The 20,977-nt window shown below is 47.1% G+C and overlaps 2 protein-coding genes across 4 annotated transcripts; both read right to left on the reverse strand.

Moving 5' to 3' along the window:
• Positions 1-45: 45 nt before the first annotated feature.
• On the reverse strand, positions 46-10,849 carry AMPD1 (adenosine monophosphate deaminase 1). Of its 2 annotated transcripts, none has more exons than XM_075443234.1 (15): positions 10,745-10,849; positions 7,222-7,396; positions 6,563-6,728; positions 5,275-5,437; positions 4,826-5,045; positions 4,299-4,428; positions 3,817-4,011; positions 3,449-3,580; positions 3,190-3,353; positions 2,929-3,055; positions 1,833-1,996; positions 1,326-1,446; positions 686-859; positions 409-519; positions 46-283 (listed from the first exon to the last, which is right to left on the reverse strand). In XM_075443234.1, exons 1-15 carry the CDS (start codon positions 10,764-10,766, stop codon positions 128-130), a joined length of 2,220 nt encoding a protein of 739 aa, XP_075299349.1. In that variant the 5' UTR covers positions 10,767-10,849; the 3' UTR covers positions 46-127. The 2 variants fall into 2 exon arrangements, with proteins under 2 accessions (XP_075299349.1, XP_075299350.1); XM_075443235.1 differs by lacking the exon at positions 10,745-10,849 and adding an exon at positions 9,790-9,895.
• A 3,303-nt stretch (positions 10,850-14,152) lies between these two features.
• NRAS (NRAS proto-oncogene, GTPase) lies at positions 14,153-20,898 on the reverse strand. Of its 2 annotated transcripts, none has more exons than XM_075443152.1 (5): positions 20,700-20,898; positions 19,949-20,127; positions 19,327-19,486; positions 18,376-18,499; positions 14,153-17,691 (listed from the first exon to the last, which is right to left on the reverse strand). In XM_075443152.1, the coding sequence occupies exons 1-4, from the start codon at positions 20,808-20,810 to the stop codon at positions 18,380-18,382; spliced, it is 570 nt and encodes a 189-aa protein (XP_075299267.1). In that variant the 5' UTR covers positions 20,811-20,898; the 3' UTR covers positions 14,153-17,691; positions 18,376-18,379. The 2 variants fall into 2 exon arrangements, with proteins under 2 accessions (XP_075299267.1, XP_075299268.1); XM_075443153.1 differs by lacking the exon at positions 14,153-17,691 and adding an exon at positions 17,713-18,181.
• Positions 20,899-20,977: the final 79 nt, after the last annotated feature.

Below are 20,977 nucleotides of genomic sequence, written 5' to 3' on the forward strand. Positions count from 1 at the left end.
CCACGCAGGAGGCAGCCCCGCCCCTCGCAGCGCGCACGCAGCTGCTCACGCACCGGGTTTTACTGCGCGGCCGCCGCGGAGCGCGCGCCCCCGCCCAGCCCTGGCGCCCCCCCGCGGTCCGCGCGCTCTAGTCGGCTTTCAGGCCCTCGGCGATGAGGTTGAGCTCGTAGCACCAGGTCTCGTAGCGGTAGGCCATGCGGATCTGAGCCACGTTCGTCTTGCGGATGTCGTTGCCTTGCGGCCCCTCTTCCTGATAGTGCTCACCCAGGAACTTGGCTTTCTCCTGCCAGAGGCGGGGACAGCGGTTCAGAGGCGGGAGGCGCCCGGTGGCCACGGCCCGGCGCCCCCCAGCCCTGCCCCGAGCGCCGGCAGCGCGGCCGAGTCCACGCTCCCCAGGAGCGCACCCACCTCATGGGACAGGCCACACTGCAGGACACTGTTTCTGGCAATCTCACACATGTCACAGGTGCTCAGCTTGAAGACCTGGGCAGCAATGGCGTACTCCTCCATCAGGGGCTCCTGCAGCCACAGGCTGGGTCAGAGGCCAGCAGCTCCTGCCAGCACAGCCCACGCTGCCGCTTGGGCTGTCCCAGCACGATGGACCCTCGGCAAATGTTGCCCTGAAAAACGAGGCCCCCACGGTCCTGGTGCTCAGACAGCAGGAGGTGATCAGCTCGCACTCTACCTTGGTGTAATGGAACTGCATAGGGTCATCTGTAGAAAGGGACACCATGAGGCCCTTCTGGTGGAAGTCAGGCAATGGATTCTTCGCATACTCCAGGAAGAGGCTGTTGTTGCTGAGTGGGGACATAGCAATGGGAATTTGGGCAAGGAAGTACAGATACTGCAACACCGGGCTCTGCAAAGATGAGCAGAGTTTCCAGGTTAGGGGATCAAGTTGCTGCGCCCTCCACCTCTCCAGGGTAACTCCTCAGATCAGCCCCGTGCCCCAGCCAGGAAATCTGGTGCAGAGAGCTCATATGTGCACGAAAAGATTGGCAAGCTAGCAGTCCTCCAGGGCCCATATGGAGCACGAGAGGCCAAGTGAATTAAAACCTGATTCCAGAACTCAGCTGGCTCCAGGGATAACATACATATGCAATGAAAGGTCTGAGGCTGAACCTCTGAAATCTGAATACATTTCTCAGCTACATCCACAAACATTCCTAGAGAAACCCAGAGAATCATGCAGCATCTGCCTGAAGCCAGGCTGTCTGTGTCAGTCTGAAGCAGAAGCACAGCTGACTGTCAGCAGAGGCCAGCCGTAACCCTGTTCTCCTCCTTTGCCATGCCTGTGCTGCTCTGTGGCAGACTACTCCACTTACCTTCTTGAGGTTGAGACCGTGGGAGATATTATCTGCTGTCATGAAGGCTGCAAGCAGATGTGTGACGGCCCCGGCTTCCCCACAGTGTGGACGGAAGAGGAACGTGTTCATACCACGCTGCCTGGGCACATGGAAGAAGGACTCAGAGCAGGCAAGCAGCGGGGTTAGGCGGCAAGCGATGCAAGATTCCCTGACTTCAGGTCCAGCTCTGCCCCTACCAGTGAGTGCCCAAGAATCCAGCTTGACCTAGGAGCACATTACTTGTTCTCCTTTCTCCTCTGTGCACACAATAGGCGCATCTCTGCAATCCCGATTTTCACCCCAGTCCATCACACTTCCTGCTGAGGAGTGTTTGGAAATTGCTCTCAGACATGAAGTTCCAAACTACACTGGTGGCAGAGCAAGGAGGGCCCCACTTCTTCCACACCAACAATCAAAGAGCCGAGACAACTCATGATGCAGCCCCCCCTTCTGCCAGACCGCGGCAGGTCCCTTAGCAGACCTCACCTGCGTAGGTTGTTAAGAACCAGGATGTTGGCATACATATAGTATACATAGTAGGTGTAGGATGGGTTCTTCTCAGAAGTCCATTGCTCTGGCTTTGGGCTTTTAGTGCAGAACATGTGTCCACTATGCTTGGATTCATCATCCACGCTGTCGAAGCCAGTGATCTGCTTGGCAAGGTAACAAAAAAGCTGCATCTCAAAGCTCCCCACCTCATCATGCCCAGGCAGGCTGACCCACCCTGCCCCGCTGCAGCTTGCCATAGCCCAGCTGTGGCCTGTACCCCTGCCCCAGCCTAGAGCAGAGCCGGGGGCAAGGCTGCAGACCTTGCTCCTCACAAATGCCCAGCCTCTACCAAGGGCCAGAAATAAAGCTCACACCAAACCACTTCTCCAGGAGGCGAGTGGGGAGAATTTCTCACAGCCCCACAGCAGCCAGCTCAGGGAGTCTGCCCCCTCCCAGCACTTCTGGACATCCCCTACCCCCCCTTTCCCAGCACGTGGCACTAGGGCCACAAGCCCACAGATCACAATTTCTATGTCAGGGCCACTACCCCATTTCTTGTGCACAAACAGGAAGGTGAGTGCTTGTCAGGCCCCAGATCAAAGTGAACAATTGTCTCAAACATCTATCTTGAGAAACGGCGACAAAGACACTCGAATTAAGCAAACTCCTAAATCAGGCAGGGAAGTTAAGTGCCTGCGCGAGGCTGCAACCACCCTTGCAGAGGGGCAGGGTGAGACCACCAAGACCGAGGCCCACTGACTCATTTCGAGCAGGATGCACAACAGTTTGATTAACGGTTGTAGAACAGCAGCCAGTGTTCCAGATAAGGAACACCTTATGGCTACAGACGTGCTCAGCGGAGGACACTGAATCACTCCCTGTCAGAAGAACAAACACTTGGTATCACAAAGTTGCCATCTTTTGTAATCTCACTGAATTCCAAGTAAAATTTTGTTTTTAGTCAAGCCTCTTGGGGCATTGTCATGACTCCTGGGTACCCGCAGAGAACTGAAAAAGCTCACCTCCCCTTACCCACCAAGTGGGATGGGACAGTGCTCACCACACCCTGAAAACATCATCAGGTGACACTCACGTGGCGTAGAAAGACACTCAGCTCTTTGTGGGCTTGAGGATTGACAGTTGCCTCAAACACAGGAACAAAGATATTTTCCAGCATCTTCCCAAAGTGTGGGAGGAAATTCTTAGACCTGAACACATCACTGTGGACAGAGACAGGGATTAACTACTAGCAGAGGAACAACATGACCCACTGCCCCCTTAATCCCTTCAGGATAAAAAAACGATGTATAGTCCACTGTAAGGCACAGTGCGCTCTCAGACCCACAGCACATACTAAATCCTGGGTACTTGGATCATCCACTTCATGTTGGGGGAATAGACCCGATGTTTGTTGAACCAGCTGGCTAGCTTGGGCCACTCCTCAGCGGATCTCCCATAGATTGAGAGGCGAGGCTCCGCATGCTGGTACTTGGCATCCTCCAGATCAGAGCCAACCTCCTGCAAACCAGAACAGACAGTTGCATAGGGACCCTCCAGCCCTGGGGCACAACAGCACCACAGCTTAACTGCTCTCTCCTCCGCTGTATTCTCACCTTGATGATGGTAGCAAAGTACTCGCCATTGATAGTGTTCTCCGTCTTCAGATAGAGGTCACGCAGCTCGCTGGCACCCACGGGGTTGTACTTGTCATTGAACTTGTCAAAGCGCTGAAATGTCTGCCGCCCCTAGAGAAGAGTGATCAGGGGCAAATACTACACATACACACGCTGGGTCCAAGCATACCAGCTGAGCAGGGCCTGACCCAAACAACCCAAATGGAAAAGCCAGGAGCTGCTACACCCTGCCACAAACTCTAACATGCACAACATATCGTGGATACACAGGGAGAGGAAGAGGCATGCCTATGGGGTGGATGAGAGTGACCCAAGAGTGGTGTTACAGTAAATGCCCTACCACTTACAGCATGGACGTCCAGGGAATCCACTGTCAGGTCATAGGGGTGCAGATTGAGCTGCTGGAAAAGCTGTTTCAGGGTGAGCTGTTTGCCCTTGGCATCATAAACTACACGGTCAACATCCACACAGTATGATTTCTTGATGAAACGCAGAAGATGCTTCTGGTTCATGCAGGCTGCAGCATGAATGTGTGTGTCCACCTGGGAAAACAGGGACAGCTATCTAGCTTCAAGTAGGGATGCTCCGGTACCATCGCAGGGAGGCTAACAAACCCCTTAGGTGAGCCCAAGTTGTGTGGGGAGCATGGCTCAGCCCAGCAGATGAACGCAACAGGCCTAGGCCAAGAGCAGCCCAGTCAGCACCATGCCATTAGCAGGAACAATGTAGGTGCCACAAACCTTGACTCTAATATCCAGCTCTCAGGGAGGGGAAGACACCAAGACAGCTCATATTCAGAGTCGCTAGAGCTGTAAGCCTTGCCATTTACCTTCCGGCAGTTGTAGAAGTCCCGGTGGGGGTTGTTCTTCAGCTCTTTCATCTCATCCATCTCATTTAGCATTTCATGCACTTGGAATTTGGATGAGAGGAACTTCAGGCGCCGATGAGCATAGGTCTTACTAGTGAAAGCAAAGGGCAGAACAGTGACTGGACTCCTTACCCCTCAACACATGGCCCGTCAAACAGAGGGATGCAGCTTTCACCTGAGTGGAGGAGCGCACACTAGCCTGGCCTGCCTTCCTAGGGCGCGTCTCCTGGCTCCATTATAGAGCTTCAAAGGAAGATCTGGCCAGGCGTGAGCATACCCGCGGGGTGTGTCTCCAATCCCTGAATGCTGACTTTGCTTAGGACCCCAATCAAGATGGCTGACAAGGGCCAAGGACACTTTGGTAGCCAGAAGGCTGCAGGTATGGCATCAGCAGGTTCCTCCCTCCTCCCAGGAAGCCCTGACCTCCCTCTGCCTGCTGAGGCCAGACCTGTTCAGCTGTACCCAGAAGTGCTGGGCTGTGCACTTACACAGGCCCCTGTGCAATGAGAGCCAAGAGGAAGTTCATGTCATCAACAAAGTGCTCGAGGCTGGGGTAGGGCAGGTCCTTTGGCTCATTTCTGCCAATCGCTGCCTTGTCTCCATAGATGTAAACTACCCCATCCTTCATCTGGATATGGTATCCCAGGTCCTCGGCGAGATTCCCAGTGTCAAAGGGATCCTGTCCATCCTTCACTGGTGGGGTGAACACTGGACCAAAGGGAGAATACAATGAGGCACAGGCTGCCAGCCAACACACCACAAGCCTGCCACGCTCCTCCACCCCAGGCAGAGGGCAGGAACAGCCCCGCCACTGTGACACTGAAGAGGAGGCCTGGGCAAGCGACTCCCCTGAGGAGCACTTCTGCAACCCATTTGTGACCCCTGCCCACCCCATGCTGAAGCCAGAGAGGAAAACCCTCTGTGTGCCTAGATGTACCTGGGCCAGTGTCACTTGCCCTCCAGACCTCGCCTTCGATAGCACGCAGGTACTGAGATGGGGTCCTGGGGAACCTCTGCACAGACTGGTGCATGTATTTCTCCCGGATGCACAGGGCACGGTACAAGCCTTTGCAGACAACTTCAAAATCTTCAACTGTCACCTGTAAGAGGGCTGTTGCTGAATACAACCACACAGCTGGAACCTAGCTGCCTGAGAGATACCCTGGTGCACCAAGATCTAAAGAGGACAACTTTGTTCACAGCAAGATACGTACCTTATCATCCCCTCCCTCCCACGGCTCTGCCTGAACAGGGCAAAAAAGGGATGATTGGCAAAGCCCTCGACATGGCGAAGGGAAGTTCCTCACACGAGAACTAATGAATCCCCACTGTGATCCCCTCTTACGTTCCTCACTGCAAACTGTACTTGTCACTGAAATGGAAGCCAGGCCTGGGCAAAACACTAGAAGATATTTTTGGAGCCCAGGCTGAAACTGAAGCAGAACCAACAACATACACTGACCCAATGTGCCAAGAATTTTTGATTTACTGCACAGACAAGTGTTTTGGGCAGTGAAGAGAGGACAGACTGGAGCAGCATGGGAGAATACCACGCAGCACCTGCAGCTAGCTGCAGTCATGGTAGAAGGAATGTGCCTGTGCACATAGGGACTTTCAGCTTCCCCTAATTGCTCCTCTGCTATGCAACTCCAGGCTGAGCAACTTGCTCCAGCCCAGTAGGGAGCAACCCGCCAGCAGTACCTCAGAAGCAGCACAAATGTAACAGGAGGCTGTGGAGGAGGAGAAGGATGACTTAGCACAGCATGCGATAGCAGCCCTGGTCAACTGGCTCTAGGTGACCCTGCTTGAGCAGGGGGGTTGGCCCAGATGACCTCCAGAGGTCCCTGCCAACCTCAGCCATTCTGGGATTCTGCGAGATGCGCATAGATCTCAGACAGATGCAGCTATGTGGAGGCAGGAGCAGGTTGCGACAGAACAAGCACAGCCCACCCTGCGATGCCCTCCCCTCTGCCCTGTCCAGAGAATCCCATGGGAAGCATGCAGCACCCCACAGACTCCTGCTAAGGAGCACAGATTTGGATCCTCCAGGGATACAGCAGGGCACCATCAGATGCTCACGAGACACAGAATGAGTTGGAACACACAGACTATCCCCACCGCACCCGATACAGACTCCTGTGACACTGGGCACTACTGAAGGACAGGCAGGGACTAGATGAGGTGGTAGTCAGCATGGGCAAGGGTATAGCCATGCAAGTACCTACCCCAGAGGCATAATCCCCTGTTATCTGTACCCGCTGGAAGTCAGGCACGGTCTGGTACAGGGGGGAGGTAGAGATGACCTCATCAATAGTGGATAGTCTGGTTATAGACTTGTGAGCCACAGGGACCGCCAATGCAATTGTCTTCAGGCGGAGCAGGCGCTTCTTCCTGCCAGGGAGGAAAGCCTCAGGCAAACATCCCTGACTCCATGGCCACAGGGTCAGGTGCACTTACCGCAGCCATATTCCAACTGTGCACAACATGAATCATCTCACTGGTACTTTCTGAGCACCTTAGACACTGCCAAGAGCAGAGGCCACAGCACACAAAGTAGCCACAGATTTTCAGATACGGTCTTTGGAAGTTGCACCTTTCCAGAGAAAGGTCTCCAAGTCTCCCTCTCCAACAGCTCTGTGGCCACTGCAGTGCTGACACCCAGGGAACAGGACAAGGGTGTCTTTCTGCCCAGCAGCGGGAACAGCTAGAGAGGACACCCTGAAGTGCCTGACAGGTGCTCTGGGATTACCAAGGATTTATCCCATTTTGTGTGTGGTAAACTGTCTTCTCAGACCTTATGTTCCCCCTGCTTTCTTCCAACTCTAGCTAGGGATGTGCAGACAATGCTCCTCTCCTTTCCCCCACTGCCCTGGTTATTGCTCACCGCTTTTCTGCTGTGGCAGAGCTCTCCTGAAGCATCAAGTGCCTTCTCATTTCCTGGCGTGAAATGGGGCAGATCTCTTCCACATCAAAAGGAGAGATCTCTTGCCTGATCTCCTCATCTTTCACCTCGGAGGCAAAGACCTTCTCTGCAAAGGAGCGCATTGCCTCATCCATCTCTGCAAGGAGAAGGAGCAGAGTACAGGGTCACACAAGGCACCTGGTTCCCAGCCACCCTAACAGGCAGGTGCCCCTTGCAGTCAGCTTAATGCTCAGGTGCCATTGCCTTACAACACCTACACCTCCATGTTGCCTGGAAGACTCTGAGCAACCTCCAAAAGTTGCAACAAGCTTGCTGAGCCTGGGCCACACACAGTGGGCTGGAAACATACCTAGATACTCCCAGCACACCAGAAAACATAAATACAACCCACATTGCAAGAGTAGCACAAAAAGGCCCAGAAAGAAGTCCTTGCAAAGGCCACTTACGAGAGCATGCACTGGGGATGAGAGGGGAAGATTGGCAGAGCCCTTGCAGCTCTGGGAAGCCAAAGACCCACTTGCTCCACAAGGCATCCAGCCAGGATGAAGACAGAGGTATAGGTGGAGAAGGACAGAGCTGGCAGCCCAAGCACTTAGTTCCCGCCATCACAGTGGAGCTGAAGAGCTCCTAACTATGGAACCATCATGTGGACTAGACCCCTCTCAGCCCATAATGTGCAGCATGCTGCAAAAGTGCCAGCTAATCTGGCCCCGCGAAGTTGCCATTGACACAAGGTCGGCTGGAGTTTTATGGAGTAGGATAAAGAAGGTTGTTAAAAGCCCTTCCACTGCCAACAAAACACCATAAAACAAGAACCCAAGGGCTCTTCTGGCAACATCTCCTGGAAGCGCACACTTGCATAGCAGCATATGGACACTATTCGAGCCAGTTTTGCTGGCAGTTGGAGCTCAGCATGAAGCATAGTGAGGATCAATTCTGCAAAATGGACCACACCACTGACATGTCAGACAGGACAAGGTCAGCAGATGAGGACCAAAGCAGAAGGAACCGACATGCATGGCAGAAGCGTGCCAGACCTATAAGAGATTTTCAGTAATGAACCCAGCCATTTTTTTTCCCCACAGGGTATTGGGGGGGATCAAAACAGTTTATCCCTGTAGCCCTGAATTTGCAGTTCCAAGGTCCTAGCTGTGGGTTAGTGGGGGGGCATAACACAGGGGCTTCCTTACCCTGCTGTTACATGGTAAGGCAAACAGGCTTGTACTGAACTACAAATGCACAGGGGAATTCTGGCACTAGGTCCATTTCTCAGTAGTGCAATTTCACATAAAAAGGATTTCAATAACAAAAGTTGCTTGCTGTTGTAAAGCTGCTGTATCATCAATGGGCCCCAAAGTGCCTCTTAGAAGACAAAATGCATTCTTTTGCACAATCCCATTACAACCCACTGTTAGTGACTCTGGGACGACATGTGTCTCAGCAAGAAATGTTTTCTGCTGACACATAGAGCCTCAGCAAACATGAAGTAGGAAGAAGAGGGCTGGGGTACCATACTGTGGACTTCATCCTGAATAAAGGAGATGAAGCATTGGATCTGTCCCCTCATGGATCAAATCCATTAGAAGCAGGATACATTAAAAATCAGTTACTTTAGGCTGGATGTCTGTTACAAAGGTGTGAATAGGTGCAAGGGAAAATGCAAAATGTTTCACTTCCTGCCACAGAGGAAAGAACTCCACTAAAAAAAGTTTATCTCCTAAGCAGGAGCTCAGGAGTGCTAGGACAATATTTAACAAATAGCAGGTTCATATATCAAAGGACCAAAAAGCTGGAACAATTCCATGAAACAGTGAGGGGGCACAGCTGGCACTGCTGAGAAATAGCATCTTCTCAAACTGCTGAAAGATCACCATGATCACGTAACTGCTGTTTGTTTCCAAATATCATGTCTAGGCAGTAACACAGCAGAGCATATAAAAATCCTAGTAATACTCACCTTTGTCTTCTGCTGTTTGAAATAAAACAGAAACAAAATAAAACCAGATGTGATGTGATCAGCCCTTCAAAATCTAAGACTTTTTGCCTAATTATCACATCAGTGATTAAAGTACAAATTTAGCCAAAGCCTTCCACTTACAAAAGAAAGAACAGTACTTGTCACTTTGTGCAATACAAAGATGTAAGTTCAATGTTGACTGTTCCACGATACAGCCTCAGTGGTGTGTGCATAAATGAACCACATTGCAGATGCCATCCAACCTGAGGCTCTTTGGCAGAGCTTCTGCCTTACAGCAGTCTCTGGGTTTCCCTGAAGCTGTCCGAGAGGAATAGCATTTTCTAGAACCTAGATCACCTCAGTCAACACTACAAGCAACTAACAGATACCTAGTCATCTAATAAGACTGAGCTGTCTTGGAACATCTCTCCCTACACCAGGCACCACAATGCAGAGGAGCACAGGAACAACTTAAGAGGGCAGAACAGCATTCTCCCACTTGAACAAGAAAGCAAATATTTTGGTGACTTGGAGCACCAGGGCTGTTTTGCTATTTTTTGTCCATAACTCACCATCCTTTGTGAAGGTCAGGATGGATGGTGATTTCAAAGATGCCAAGTTTCACCCTCCTGACATCTGTGGTCGCATCTCCGCTTATCTACTAACAGGATCAGACAGCTGAGACACTGCAGTTCCACAGATCGTCACTCCTGGTCATACAGTGTGGCATCAATATTTTAGGGGTGAACCTCATGCCCTTTCCATCTGACCCAGGAAATTCAGACTGGAGCTCTGGCATCACAAGTCACCAGCTGCTGACTTCCCAAAGTCCAGCCCGCAGAACATACTCTCCTGGCATTTGAACTCCACGTATTCATTTGCAAACTAAGCATCCCAGAAATGCCTCGTTTGACCTTTCATCTCTTTAGTGGATGAAAATTAAACCCATGAAGGTCAACAAACTCCCACTGATGTTGCAGGGCCAGGATTTAATGCTAGTTTCACGTACTAGGACAGTGTCTATCACACCACACAGCACTGCAATTCTAAACGTGCTCTAATCAGAACTGTCTGGTGCCGATATTCTTCAGGGCTCTGTAATGGCAGTCACATGTCCCTCTGTACCGTTCTGCAAACCCTAGCTGGCCCTAACTCCTGCTGCCCAGCTTTGTGTTCCCCATCCCCTCGGGACTGCAGCACCCCACATCTTCGGAGCTTAGCTAGGTTGACCAGAGAATCCTGAAATCCCTCTGACCCCTTCCACAGTGATTTAATGGTATCGCTACAGGATACATTACACTGCAGGATGCACAATATTTGTCTTCAATATGAGCAGCACAAGATTTAAATAATAATGCTGTTTCTTTGAGACACTATCCAAAAACGTCTCCAAGCAGGAAGAAAAATGCTCAAAGCCCCCAGCGAGGTTCCCTGGACTGCAAAGATACCACACCACCAAAATCTCGGAGGCTGCAGGCTAACAAGCTGCCCATGGCTCCTTGTCTCACTACTTGCTTTCAGACCTACCTGGAATTCTCACCCGTGACATCTTTGCAGCAAGCTTGCAGAGCCTCAAGTAACACCCTACTGTAACAGAGCACAAGTAGCTGACTGACTGCACAACAGCCTAACACTAATTTTACTGCTTTCCCTTCCCTGTAATTAGACTCTCCCACTCTAAAAGGAGAAGGGAGGTCAACTACAAGACTATTTAAAGTGCAACCGTAAGCAGTTGCACTGAAACAGGTGAAACCAGGGCTCAAATTTAACTTTTTTTTTTTTTTTTAAGTTGGGCTTTCATTTCACATTTAGTAGAGCTTCACCTGTTTTCTGGCCAGATCGCTACTTCCCAGGATAGTTCAACCTTTCTGAAGTTGACTGTGGAAGTCAGACTAAAACTGATGTCTTTTGTGCTGAACCAATGGTTTAAAGCAAATCCCTTAGGCGCAGGGCTGATGTTTTCATCAGAACAGGAGCTGTGGATAGGTACAAATGACCTGCTCTCACCAACCAGTGTCCTATTCAGAGAAGTTTTTTCCTGAGAGCGGTCTACTTTAAAGACTGTTTTTTAGCAACAGGAGTTGCACAGATGTCCTTGCATCTTTCCCAGCTAAATCAAACAAACAAACAACAAAAGGAAAGTGCAAGGAGCTATATTTTGTTCCTGAGCTTTTCAGGAACTGTCTTTATAAAACTTTGTATCAGAATAGTAAGGTGATACTCAGTTCTGTACATGGTGAGTCACAACAAAAGCGTTATCTTATAGAGGCCAGCACTTCGTACAATCCAAGGTGTTGCAAGAAGTTCCTCCCTTAAGCTACACATGGTGGCTTGGATCTGGCAGAGCAGGGTATCAGTTTGGGAAGTACCTCCCGGCTTGTTTTAAGATTCTTTCTAGCATACAGGCATTGAGGGCTGTACCCAGTCCTTTAGGGTCTCCTCAAACCTACTTCAGATCTCTCACGTGAAGTTGGAAAACAGCTCCTGTCAGAAGAAAATGGCCAGAATTTGTACTGCCCTGCATGTTGCCAGGGTAAGTCTGAGCTTCTGACTTGGCTTCCTGGTGGTAAGTGGTAAGCCTGTACACGTCAGAAGGATACAATGGTTTAGATCTGAAATAGAGCTTTTTCCTGTTTGCTTATACTTCACTTCTTGATGGAGTTGAAAAACTGCAATAAAATCAGGACAAGTCAAGCAAAGCATTCAGTCTATAGGTAACACTGTCTTGCTGCTGATTTAAAAGGTGACTTTGGTCATAGCAGAAAAGGGAACAGAAAAACTAGCAGCCCTGGAAAACACAACATTGTTTGGAATTGTACATGCATGTAAGGGCTTCCTGCACTATATTTTGTAGGAATAGCTATGAAAAGACCTTGTCCCAGAAGAAGGCTGGAACAAGTGAAAGAGTTACTTGCATAAGATACAGAGCTAGAAGTAACAAGTCACAGATTTTGTTCATAGGTGCATGGGAAGCTTGTGGCACAACTAGTCAGTGAAGTCAGATGAGCTAAGACCTGGCGCAGCATCTCCAGCTGAGGTAACTTCCAGAGCATCCAGAAACTCTCTGAAAGATCACTATTTGATATGCAAAACTTCAAAACATGCTGGGTTACAACTAAGATAGTCTCCAGAATTCATGGAGTTTTAGCTCCACTTCTCAGATATTCCCCAAGAATATGAATTGATTTCCCCTCCAACACGCACAGGTGCAGCCAACAGGGCAAAGCTGGGATGCTGTTACAGTCTAGATCTGTAATAGCTGATCTCTCTCATGCTGAGCGCAGTCTTCAGTTTCTGAATTATTCTTGTTCTTACTCATTCCCCAGTTTGTAAGTTCCCACACCACATTATTGTTTAACTATCCCATTTACAGTCAATACAAACTGGCTCCTGCTTGTTTGCTCTCCCACAGGGACTATATCTACCCCTAACCTTCCTGGATATATCAAGATCTTGGGATTCACATCTGAAACCAAAAATAACATTTAGGGTGCACTGGTCATCTTCCTCAACAGGTCTCTTTATAAGCTTTGTAAGTCACAGGGTCAACTTAACTGGGTTCATGGTAGAAATACGAGTAAAGCTTGGCTATGCTGTGCTAAAGTTAGATCTACAGCCTCTTTAAACTGAAGTACTGAATACAAATAAGCTATCTTCCCACTCTTTTTCATCTGGCAAGCGATTCACACCCAGAGGCTTCAGAGTGGCTGTAAAACCCCACTTTTATCTCTGAGCTGCCTTCATTCCACCTAGGTCTAGTCAAAGAAAAATGGCCAAACATGCCAGAAATTTGGGAGCTTAGGGATTTAGCAGGATCTTCCTCCAGTTCACCTAACAAAGCAGTCATATCACGGGTAGCTCTCCAAACAGAAGCCTAGGGGCAAGTTTTGATAGAATATGGTTTCGGTTCCTGAAGAAGAAAAGTATTAACAGAGAGAGGTAATGTGGAAACTCACAAGGCACACCCTGATGTGCTTTGCCTTTGACCAACAGCACCTTGCACTAAGAAGAGCCTCAGCAAGTTCTCTCCCCACGTTGCTCTCAGTCATTCCCGACACAGATTCCTCTAGGGCTGTTAAAACCAGTCTCTGTCCCAGTATGGAACAAAAGTCAGTAAGTCCTTAAGGTGTGAACTAGTTTCTAGGAATAGACTGTTACAGATAACAATTGTACTGGAGGAAAACTTTTCTAATAAGCCAAGACAACCCTTGCTTTTAAGCACCCAACTGTACTAAACTTCTGAATCTCTCCTTTTGGAACAGGCAGCAACACAGTGCAAGAAGTTTTAGACCTGTTACTAGGAGTCTATTCTTAAGCTGCTTCCACAGAAAACAGATTGGACTCTGGGTTCCAGAGGCCTGACACAATGCCTTAGGACAAACACACTTCAAGCACACATACTGCGTGGTCCAATAAAATTTGCCTTATTGCAGAAGGAAAGCCAACAAGTATTTTAGAAGACTTCATTAAGAATTAAGCAACTTCAAAGCCTAACAGAGAACATGATTTGGACACAGCAATCATTTTCTAGCTCATTTCACTCTTGTAATATGAAGTAAAGAAATTTCCCCTCTTTTTTTGACTTAGCAAGCATCCTCTCCAAGGGCAAAGTCAGCAAGAATCTTATGTTGGACTCCACTGAAAATACAGAGACTCAACGCTAATGCAAGATGCATGACATGGCGTAGACTGGTGAAGTCATTAACACTGGACTCTGGAACAAGCCTATGGGATGCCTCCAAGTCACTCTCACTGCTTATTCGTGCTATAGCGAACATATGATACAGGTGTTCATGCACATTACAGAAGTGACAATTTGAGTAAATGTACATCCCACAGAGAAGGCAGATAGCACTGTTATCAGCTTTCTATAAGCCAGTTGTGGATCCCATGCCCAGATCATTGTCACAAAAGAAACAACCAAAGAATTCAGAGTTTATTCTTTAAAAAAGTTATTTAAGAAGCAAAATAATTTACTTCAATTCAAACCAAGAGATGCATTATTGAAAGCAAATAATTATACAAAGTAACAACAAATTAGCCCTTGGATAAAACGTCCAGATCCCAACAGTTCCCTACCATCCTAGAGGTTATACACAAACATTCACTCAAGGCTTGGAGAGTAAAGGAGGACCGCATACAGGATCAGAATGTAACTCAAACTTCCTCTACTCTCCTTTCCCCAATAGACCTGAAGTTGCTTGAAATCCAATTGTAAGTCATTGAACTGTACTAAAAATGATTCTGTCTCAAGAATCATAGTTACTATCCAAAGTCAGTTATTAATGATCAAGTAATTGATGACAATAAGAACAAAATGTGAGCACTGTTGTTTGAACAAGACCATGGAGCGGGGACACTAACAGTAACAAGCCACAGAGTTACACTATCTTATTAAACTGCTGTTCTCCGTCCATAACAACAGAAACACTTCTTTCGGTTATTGGCACTTGTAATTTTTGAACAAGAGCTTTACCCCTTTTTCATATTTTACCTCAAAGTTGTTTATACCTGTTTTTCACAGTCAGGACAGTAAAGTTAGCTTGGCACCAACACAGTGCTGTGCTGTTAATTCTAAATAATAACATTTGGACTAAATCTACACCATCACCTTTTCCAGGGACCTGTCTTGTGCAAAAACATCTGTGCCTATCTTCTAAATAATTTTCCCAAAAGTTGTCAGGGTTTTTTTCCTTTCACAGTTCTCTTTCAGTTGCCGCCAAAAGCAGGGTTCTCTTATGTAGATAGCTGGAAACAAAGTACAACCGTTTACACTCACGACTAGTACAACACCCTGATTTTTTATGACTTGCTAGACTTGAATCTAAAACAATGCAGACAGGAGTACCACTCAGGTAGCTCAGCTCTGAAGCATCCTAAAAGCTGACACATCCTCCTCTAAGGTTCCAAAGGTGAATATCCTTACCAGGTCTTCTTCCCTTGTTAGATTTTATGTAGCCCCAGAGAAAGGTAACAACAAAGAGAAAGTAGATGCATTTGCCAGTTTCCAAACAATTCTGAGAATTCACAGCTTTTGGAGTTACAGCTTCATTTTTAATGACAACTAGAACATGCCATGCAATGTAGAGAATTATTATGATAAACCTCCATCCAAAATAAGCAATTTTCCATACTTGACCACGCAACCTGCAAACATCAAATGCCAGCTTCAAAAGGTTTCCCATGGCCACAGGCAGCAGGCAGTCGTGCTCTGAACTCTGCAATCCTGCTTGCCAGGAAAGCAACTCCTAAGTTTCCCAAATAATTAAAAAACATACATGGACCCGGATGACAAGATCTGACCATTCAAACATATCGCAAACTCCACATTGCTGTCTTCCCAAAATACTGAATCTATGTGACCAGATGTGTATCCCAAAAGCTATCATTTTCCATGTGTCATTTTATTAGGTGGACAACAGTGTGTCACACATCTCTTTAAGACGCAAGTCATCTCCTGTCACAGTGCTCAAAGAATCCTTTCACACATAACTTCACTTCTTGCACCAAACAAATGAAAAACACTGCTTGCTGATTACAGACATGACAGCTTGCAGTAATGGTAATTCTGTCATGTTTAACTTGCAGGCACGAGATCACCTTCAAACGAGCTCAACTCGAGTCACAGCCAATGCTATCCATAATGCTGCTTGCCACTGTGTATGTTGCTGAAAAATAATGTTTTATGTAGAAATATTGTATTTTTAATTATCAGTGTCAAATGAGTCAAGGGTAAAATAAACTGCAAAAAGTACTTATAAGGATTACTGCAGACAAAGAAAATGTGATGCAGATTGATCCTTGTCATTCTAAGAAGAGAATTAAGAATACAAGCAGTGAAGGAACCATTACTAAAAGGAACAATTTCTTCTCTCAGTATTTACGGATTTCTATTTGAAATTGAGAACTCCAAATTAAGATGTACGAATCCGATATCAACAAACTGAAACTAAGTCTCTCAGAATTCCTCTGTTCATGGTGGACTGAACGCTCCCTCTGTTGGCTGAAGGCTCATTACTCTTCCATCAGATAGTAACTGCAAACTCAGCTTTGCTGTGGGACACACTGTCTGACAACATAGAAGAGAATCAAGTATCAGCAGCACAAGAACTAGGGAATGACACAGTATTCCAAGAAGCACTGATAGGCTTTGCAACAGTGATCACACTTTTCATGTCCCAATTATATGAGGTGACAACGTTCTGTTCTAAGAACTCCTCACACAGCTTATGCAGTAATTCTCTCATACTTTGAGTGCAAGAGAATTACTGCTTAGTTTTCTGTTACAGTTCATTGCCTTCTCCTCTCAGTCTGGACATAGTAAGTCCACGACAACCACTGCACCAAATAGTCAGCCTGAAATTCCACACTCCTTCCCTGACAAGCAGACTTTCCAACTACATTTTACAGAGAGACATTTTGAAGAGACTATGTTTACAGCCTGGTGGTAAGTAATTCAGAAAAAAATAATTTGCAAGTTACAGACAGAGTTGAAAAACAACTGTCCAAACTAACTAACCTTCAGTTACTAGGTTAACTATTGAGAAGCTGCCCATAGATGTTGCCAGTTAAGGTTAAATATGAACAGCTGGCTAATTTGGTCCCACTTGGAAGAGATCTGAATGCTGCAGAAAACACCACAGAATATAAACAGTTCCACCTACAAAGAAAGTAAAAAACAGACACAGTATGTCCCCCTCCCCAGTTCAAGAGTCTTACAAGTGCCTGCTGGATCTTCCAGCCTACAAATTCCTGTTTAGTATTCTGTCAGGCAAAGAGATCACCCGCACAAGACTTGCCTGCTTAAGACAATGAGCTCTCAAGAAATTCCAGGCTTTGGGGTTTTCTTCAACCCAGGGGAATAGGGGACAACTTTAACTCTTCTTAGCAAACAGGCACTTAAGTTAGGAAAGATATCTGCTTTTTATTACAATAAATGAAGGATCAGTTAAGCAGTACTCCTGGCACAAAGGACATGTTACGAATACGCTGTACGGGTGCACAGGGAACAGATACCAATCTGAACATCCATGGTGGCAAAACCATTTCTGACATTACCTGACGAGCAATGATTAGTGCCACTCCTCTGATAGCACTGCAAATCAGAATCCAATAGAAAGGGGACAAACATCACTTCTAGCTTTTACTCTAGAGGTAAAGTGTCATCTTTTTCACAGCATTTAGTCTCTATAGTTCACTTTTCTTGTGACTGGTTTTCTTCTTGGACCCAGATAACACAGGGAGAAAAGAATCCCAGTACAGCAAGAGATGCGACTGCTCCGTTAGCTGAGCAAGGAGGTAGACGCCATAGATGTTCTCTTCAGATGGAGCACAGAAAAGGACCTTGTGCTAATTAACTGGTACCAAGATTCTGGTCACTGGCACCAAAATACTGCAGGGCATCAGCATGAGACGCAATACAGTAGCATCGAGACTCATCCAGCAGCTACATCTGAACAACATATTCTTGGCATCTGGAACAGAAAGGCATCTCAAATTAGCTCCTGTCCAACTTTGTGATGGATGTGCAATACAATGGTGTAATACAAGTCCTGAACTGGTCTACCTGTTTTTACAGTGATAAGCAACATCTTTTAGGTAACTGTTGAAAAGAATTTCACTCAGCTGGGGAGCTCATAAGTTTCATTACTTGCATTACTTTATTTAGTTAATCTTCAAAGAGTCCATATTCCAGAGGAACACAGCTCAACATAAGCTGTGCAGAAGCCAATCCATCATCAGCAAATAGCAACTGCAGAATTGTGCACACTCCTCTTTCTAGTTCAGGTTTTTCTTGTGTACAAGACAGAAATTACATATTCTCCAAATAGTCAAAATGGTTTCCCAAAGGAAGGAGACACTGACAAGAATTATACAGAAAATCACACAATTATCCATTCAGCAGAAATCCAGAGGCTACAGCCAAAAGGTTGCTGTGAATTTCCTTTTCTTAAGCTTTGCTTTCTACTTAGAGGGGAAGGGAAGAAAGAAAAAAAAAAAAGTCATCATTAATTGTAGGATCTAAATCTCTGTGTATCAATGAGTTATATAATAGGGAAAAATCCCAGCTATAGCAGCTAGTATTTCTAAGCCATGCTTATCAACAACTGAAAGACATACAGACAAGAAGCCCATGAAAAACTTAAATTACAGCTCACCTTATCACATCACAATGCAAGACAATCCCATACAGCCTTGATTTCCATCTTCACTGCTGTTGAGTTTTTTCATCCGGTACTGCCGGATCTCTCTCACCAGTGTGTAAAAAGCATCTTCCACACCCTGAATGCAAATGATCCAGGTAAAGTATTTTCTTTCCTGAAGCTTCTGAGATCACTGTTCTTTCCATCACAGGATCCCTTAGCATATTTGAAACACATACTTCTACAGGAAGAGTAGTAGCCAACTTATCCCATAGCTCGTAAGAGGAAAGAACTAGCACTTATGTCCAAACCTCTCCACTTACACTTTTGACTCTTCCTCTGAGGCAGTCATCTAGGGGAACAGCCATTACAAGCAACAAGGTAAACTGCAACTGTAGAGGTCCCATGCAGGAAACAAGCTGCTATGTCACTAATAACCTCCATTCCAGAATTGTTAGAATTTTCTGGCTACTGCTTAATAATTGCACCTTTTTTGCTTCACTCCACACTGACATAGGTAGAACACATGCTGACTGGACAGAGCCACACATTCAATACAACTATGAAGAATTCTACTAGTCCAGTCTGTAGAACTCTTCCTGTAAATGTAATCCTATAATTGGCCTTCATTAAGAAGCCAAGAAAACCAAACCGATCAGGGATAACTAACCGCACAGTGTGACCACTTCTCAGCAAGAGCAGATGAAGCTCTCCTTCTTACGAACATGACCCCCTTCAAAGAAAATCAACACAAGTCTGAAGTGATTTGCGTGCTGGCCTAGCCTAGTGATAAAAACAGAACTCTTTCAGGTTAAGAATGAGTGGGGAAATCAAAAGCTAAAAATTGCAAAAGGATTACAAAAATGCTTACTCCTGCAGAGAAGATAAAAAGTACATGGGAGAGTGTTAGACCATTCTGCATTTAGCATACAGGAAGTAGTCAGGCCAAGAATGGAAGCATCTTACCTGTCTTGTTTTAGCAGATGTCTCTATGAAGGGAATTCCGTAGCTTTTTGCTAATTCTTGAGCCTGTTTTGTGTCTACTGTTCTTGTGGGCAAATCACACTTATTCCCGACTAGCACCATTGGCACATCATCTGAATCTTTCACTCTCTTGATCTGTTCTCTTTAAAAAGACAAACAAAAAAAAGTTAGGAACTATTTTCTAAATATAAAAGCTGCATTAGTTCAGTATCCAAACAACTCCGTGCTACAAAAATATGTTAAAGCTGGACAGGACCTCAGGGGTTCTAACCTGCAGCAGTACATCTAATAACTTCGTACCCTCCATCTTCTAGTCCATGTATAACTCCACTCTGATACGTGTTTGCCTTCTTACCCATTTCCATAGAGATCACGTTCTGTACCCTCTAGGTATCATTTGATTAACACAACACTCCAGAGAACTGTCCCACTCTCAGCTGACTAATAACGTACAGACACAGAACATAGGTAAGCTTGAAAATCTTTCTGAAAGAAGTGGGAAATTTAATATTTGTCTATTATTTAGTCTTCACTGAGTCTAACAGAAAATGGGTCTGATGCCTTTTCCAGTCTTCCCTCCCTGTGGTAAAGGCCCAGATCATACCTGTAAAGGTTAATATCAGCAAACGATTTACTGTTGTTAATGGCAAAAACACAGAGGAATCCTTCCCCAGTTCTCATGTACTGATCACGCATGGCACTATACTCTTCCTGTCCCGCAGTGTCCAGAATGTCTAACAAGCACGTCTCTCCATCAATAACAACCTGCTTTCTATATGAATCCTGCAAAACACACAAGTGATTTTTAGATTAGAGGAAAACATTGTACTGCTTCTTTCCAACTCAGATATTGCTAAGGAAAAATAAAAATCATAATAAAACAGAAGAGCACGACTCAGAGGAGCTTTTCTACCCTGCTCTAATGGAAAAATACCAGTATCTAAAACTATCAGCATCTAAAATGTTACTCTAAGCTCCCTCGACTTTTCTTACAAAAAAGAAAAATCCTGGTTTTTGTAAGAAATTACTCAACTAGCAAACAGAAAAAACCATCATAACCACCACCCCCACAACACCGTGACCAGAACGGGCAACCTACGCGGGCCGGTGGTGACTCTTTTGTTGCCGTGGCTAGCCGCGCTCCGCCCGGGAAAGCCGGGAGCAGAGCGCAGAAGGAACCTCCGCAGAACTCTCCCTGCATTTCTTACCCTGTGCGCCCCGACCTCGCATCTGGCTTTTCAGGCAGAAAGCCAAACGAGCAGCAGCCCCCCGCCTCGATTCCCACGGAGCTCCCCGCCCGCGACCGTCCCCGCCGGCGGCACCGCGCCCCCCGCCGCCGGACCGCCCCGGCTCACCTCGATGGTGGGGTCGTACTCGTCCACGAAGTGGTTCTGGATGAGCTGGATGGTCAGCGCGCTCTTGCCGACGCCGCCGGCGCCCACCACCACCAACTTGTACTCGGTCATCGCCCTCGGGCGGAGCGCAGCTCGCCGCCCCCCTCCGCGGAACACCCTGCCCGGCGCCTTCCGGCTTCCGGCCTCGGCGCGCCGTCACCGCCCGCCGCCGGAAGAGCCTCGCCGCGCCCCCGCCGCTTCCGGACACGTGACGCCCCGGGAAGCAAGACACGGGCCAC

Source organism: Opisthocomus hoazin, chromosome 25, assembly GCF_030867145.1.
Source record: "Opisthocomus hoazin isolate bOpiHoa1 chromosome 25, bOpiHoa1.hap1, whole genome shotgun sequence".
NCBI lineage: Eukaryota > Metazoa > Chordata > Aves > Opisthocomiformes > Opisthocomidae > Opisthocomus > Opisthocomus hoazin.

Coding starts and splice junctions, on each gene's coding strand:
- AMPD1 (XM_075443234.1), bottom strand. CDS start 10,766: ATGTCACGGGTGAGAATTCCAG. Junction 3,354..3,448: donor ACTTTGCTACCATCATCAAG/GTGAGAATACAG, acceptor TCTGGTTTGCAG/GAGGTTGGCTCTGATCTGGA. Junction 1,997..2,928: donor TGAGTGTCTTTCTACGCCAC/GTGAGTGTCACC, acceptor CTTGCCAAGCAG/ATCACTGGCTTCGACAGCGT.
- NRAS (XM_075443152.1), bottom strand. CDS start 20,810: ATGACCGAGTACAAGTTGGTGGTGGTGGGCGCCGGCGGCGTCGGCAAG. Junction 19,487..19,948: donor GCTGATATTAACCTTTACAG/GTATGATCTGGG, acceptor GTCTTTTTAAAG/AGAACAGATCAAGAGAGTGA. Junction 18,500..19,326: donor CATCTGCTAAAACAAGACAG/GTAAGATGCTTC, acceptor ATTTGCATTCAG/GGTGTGGAAGATGCTTTTTA.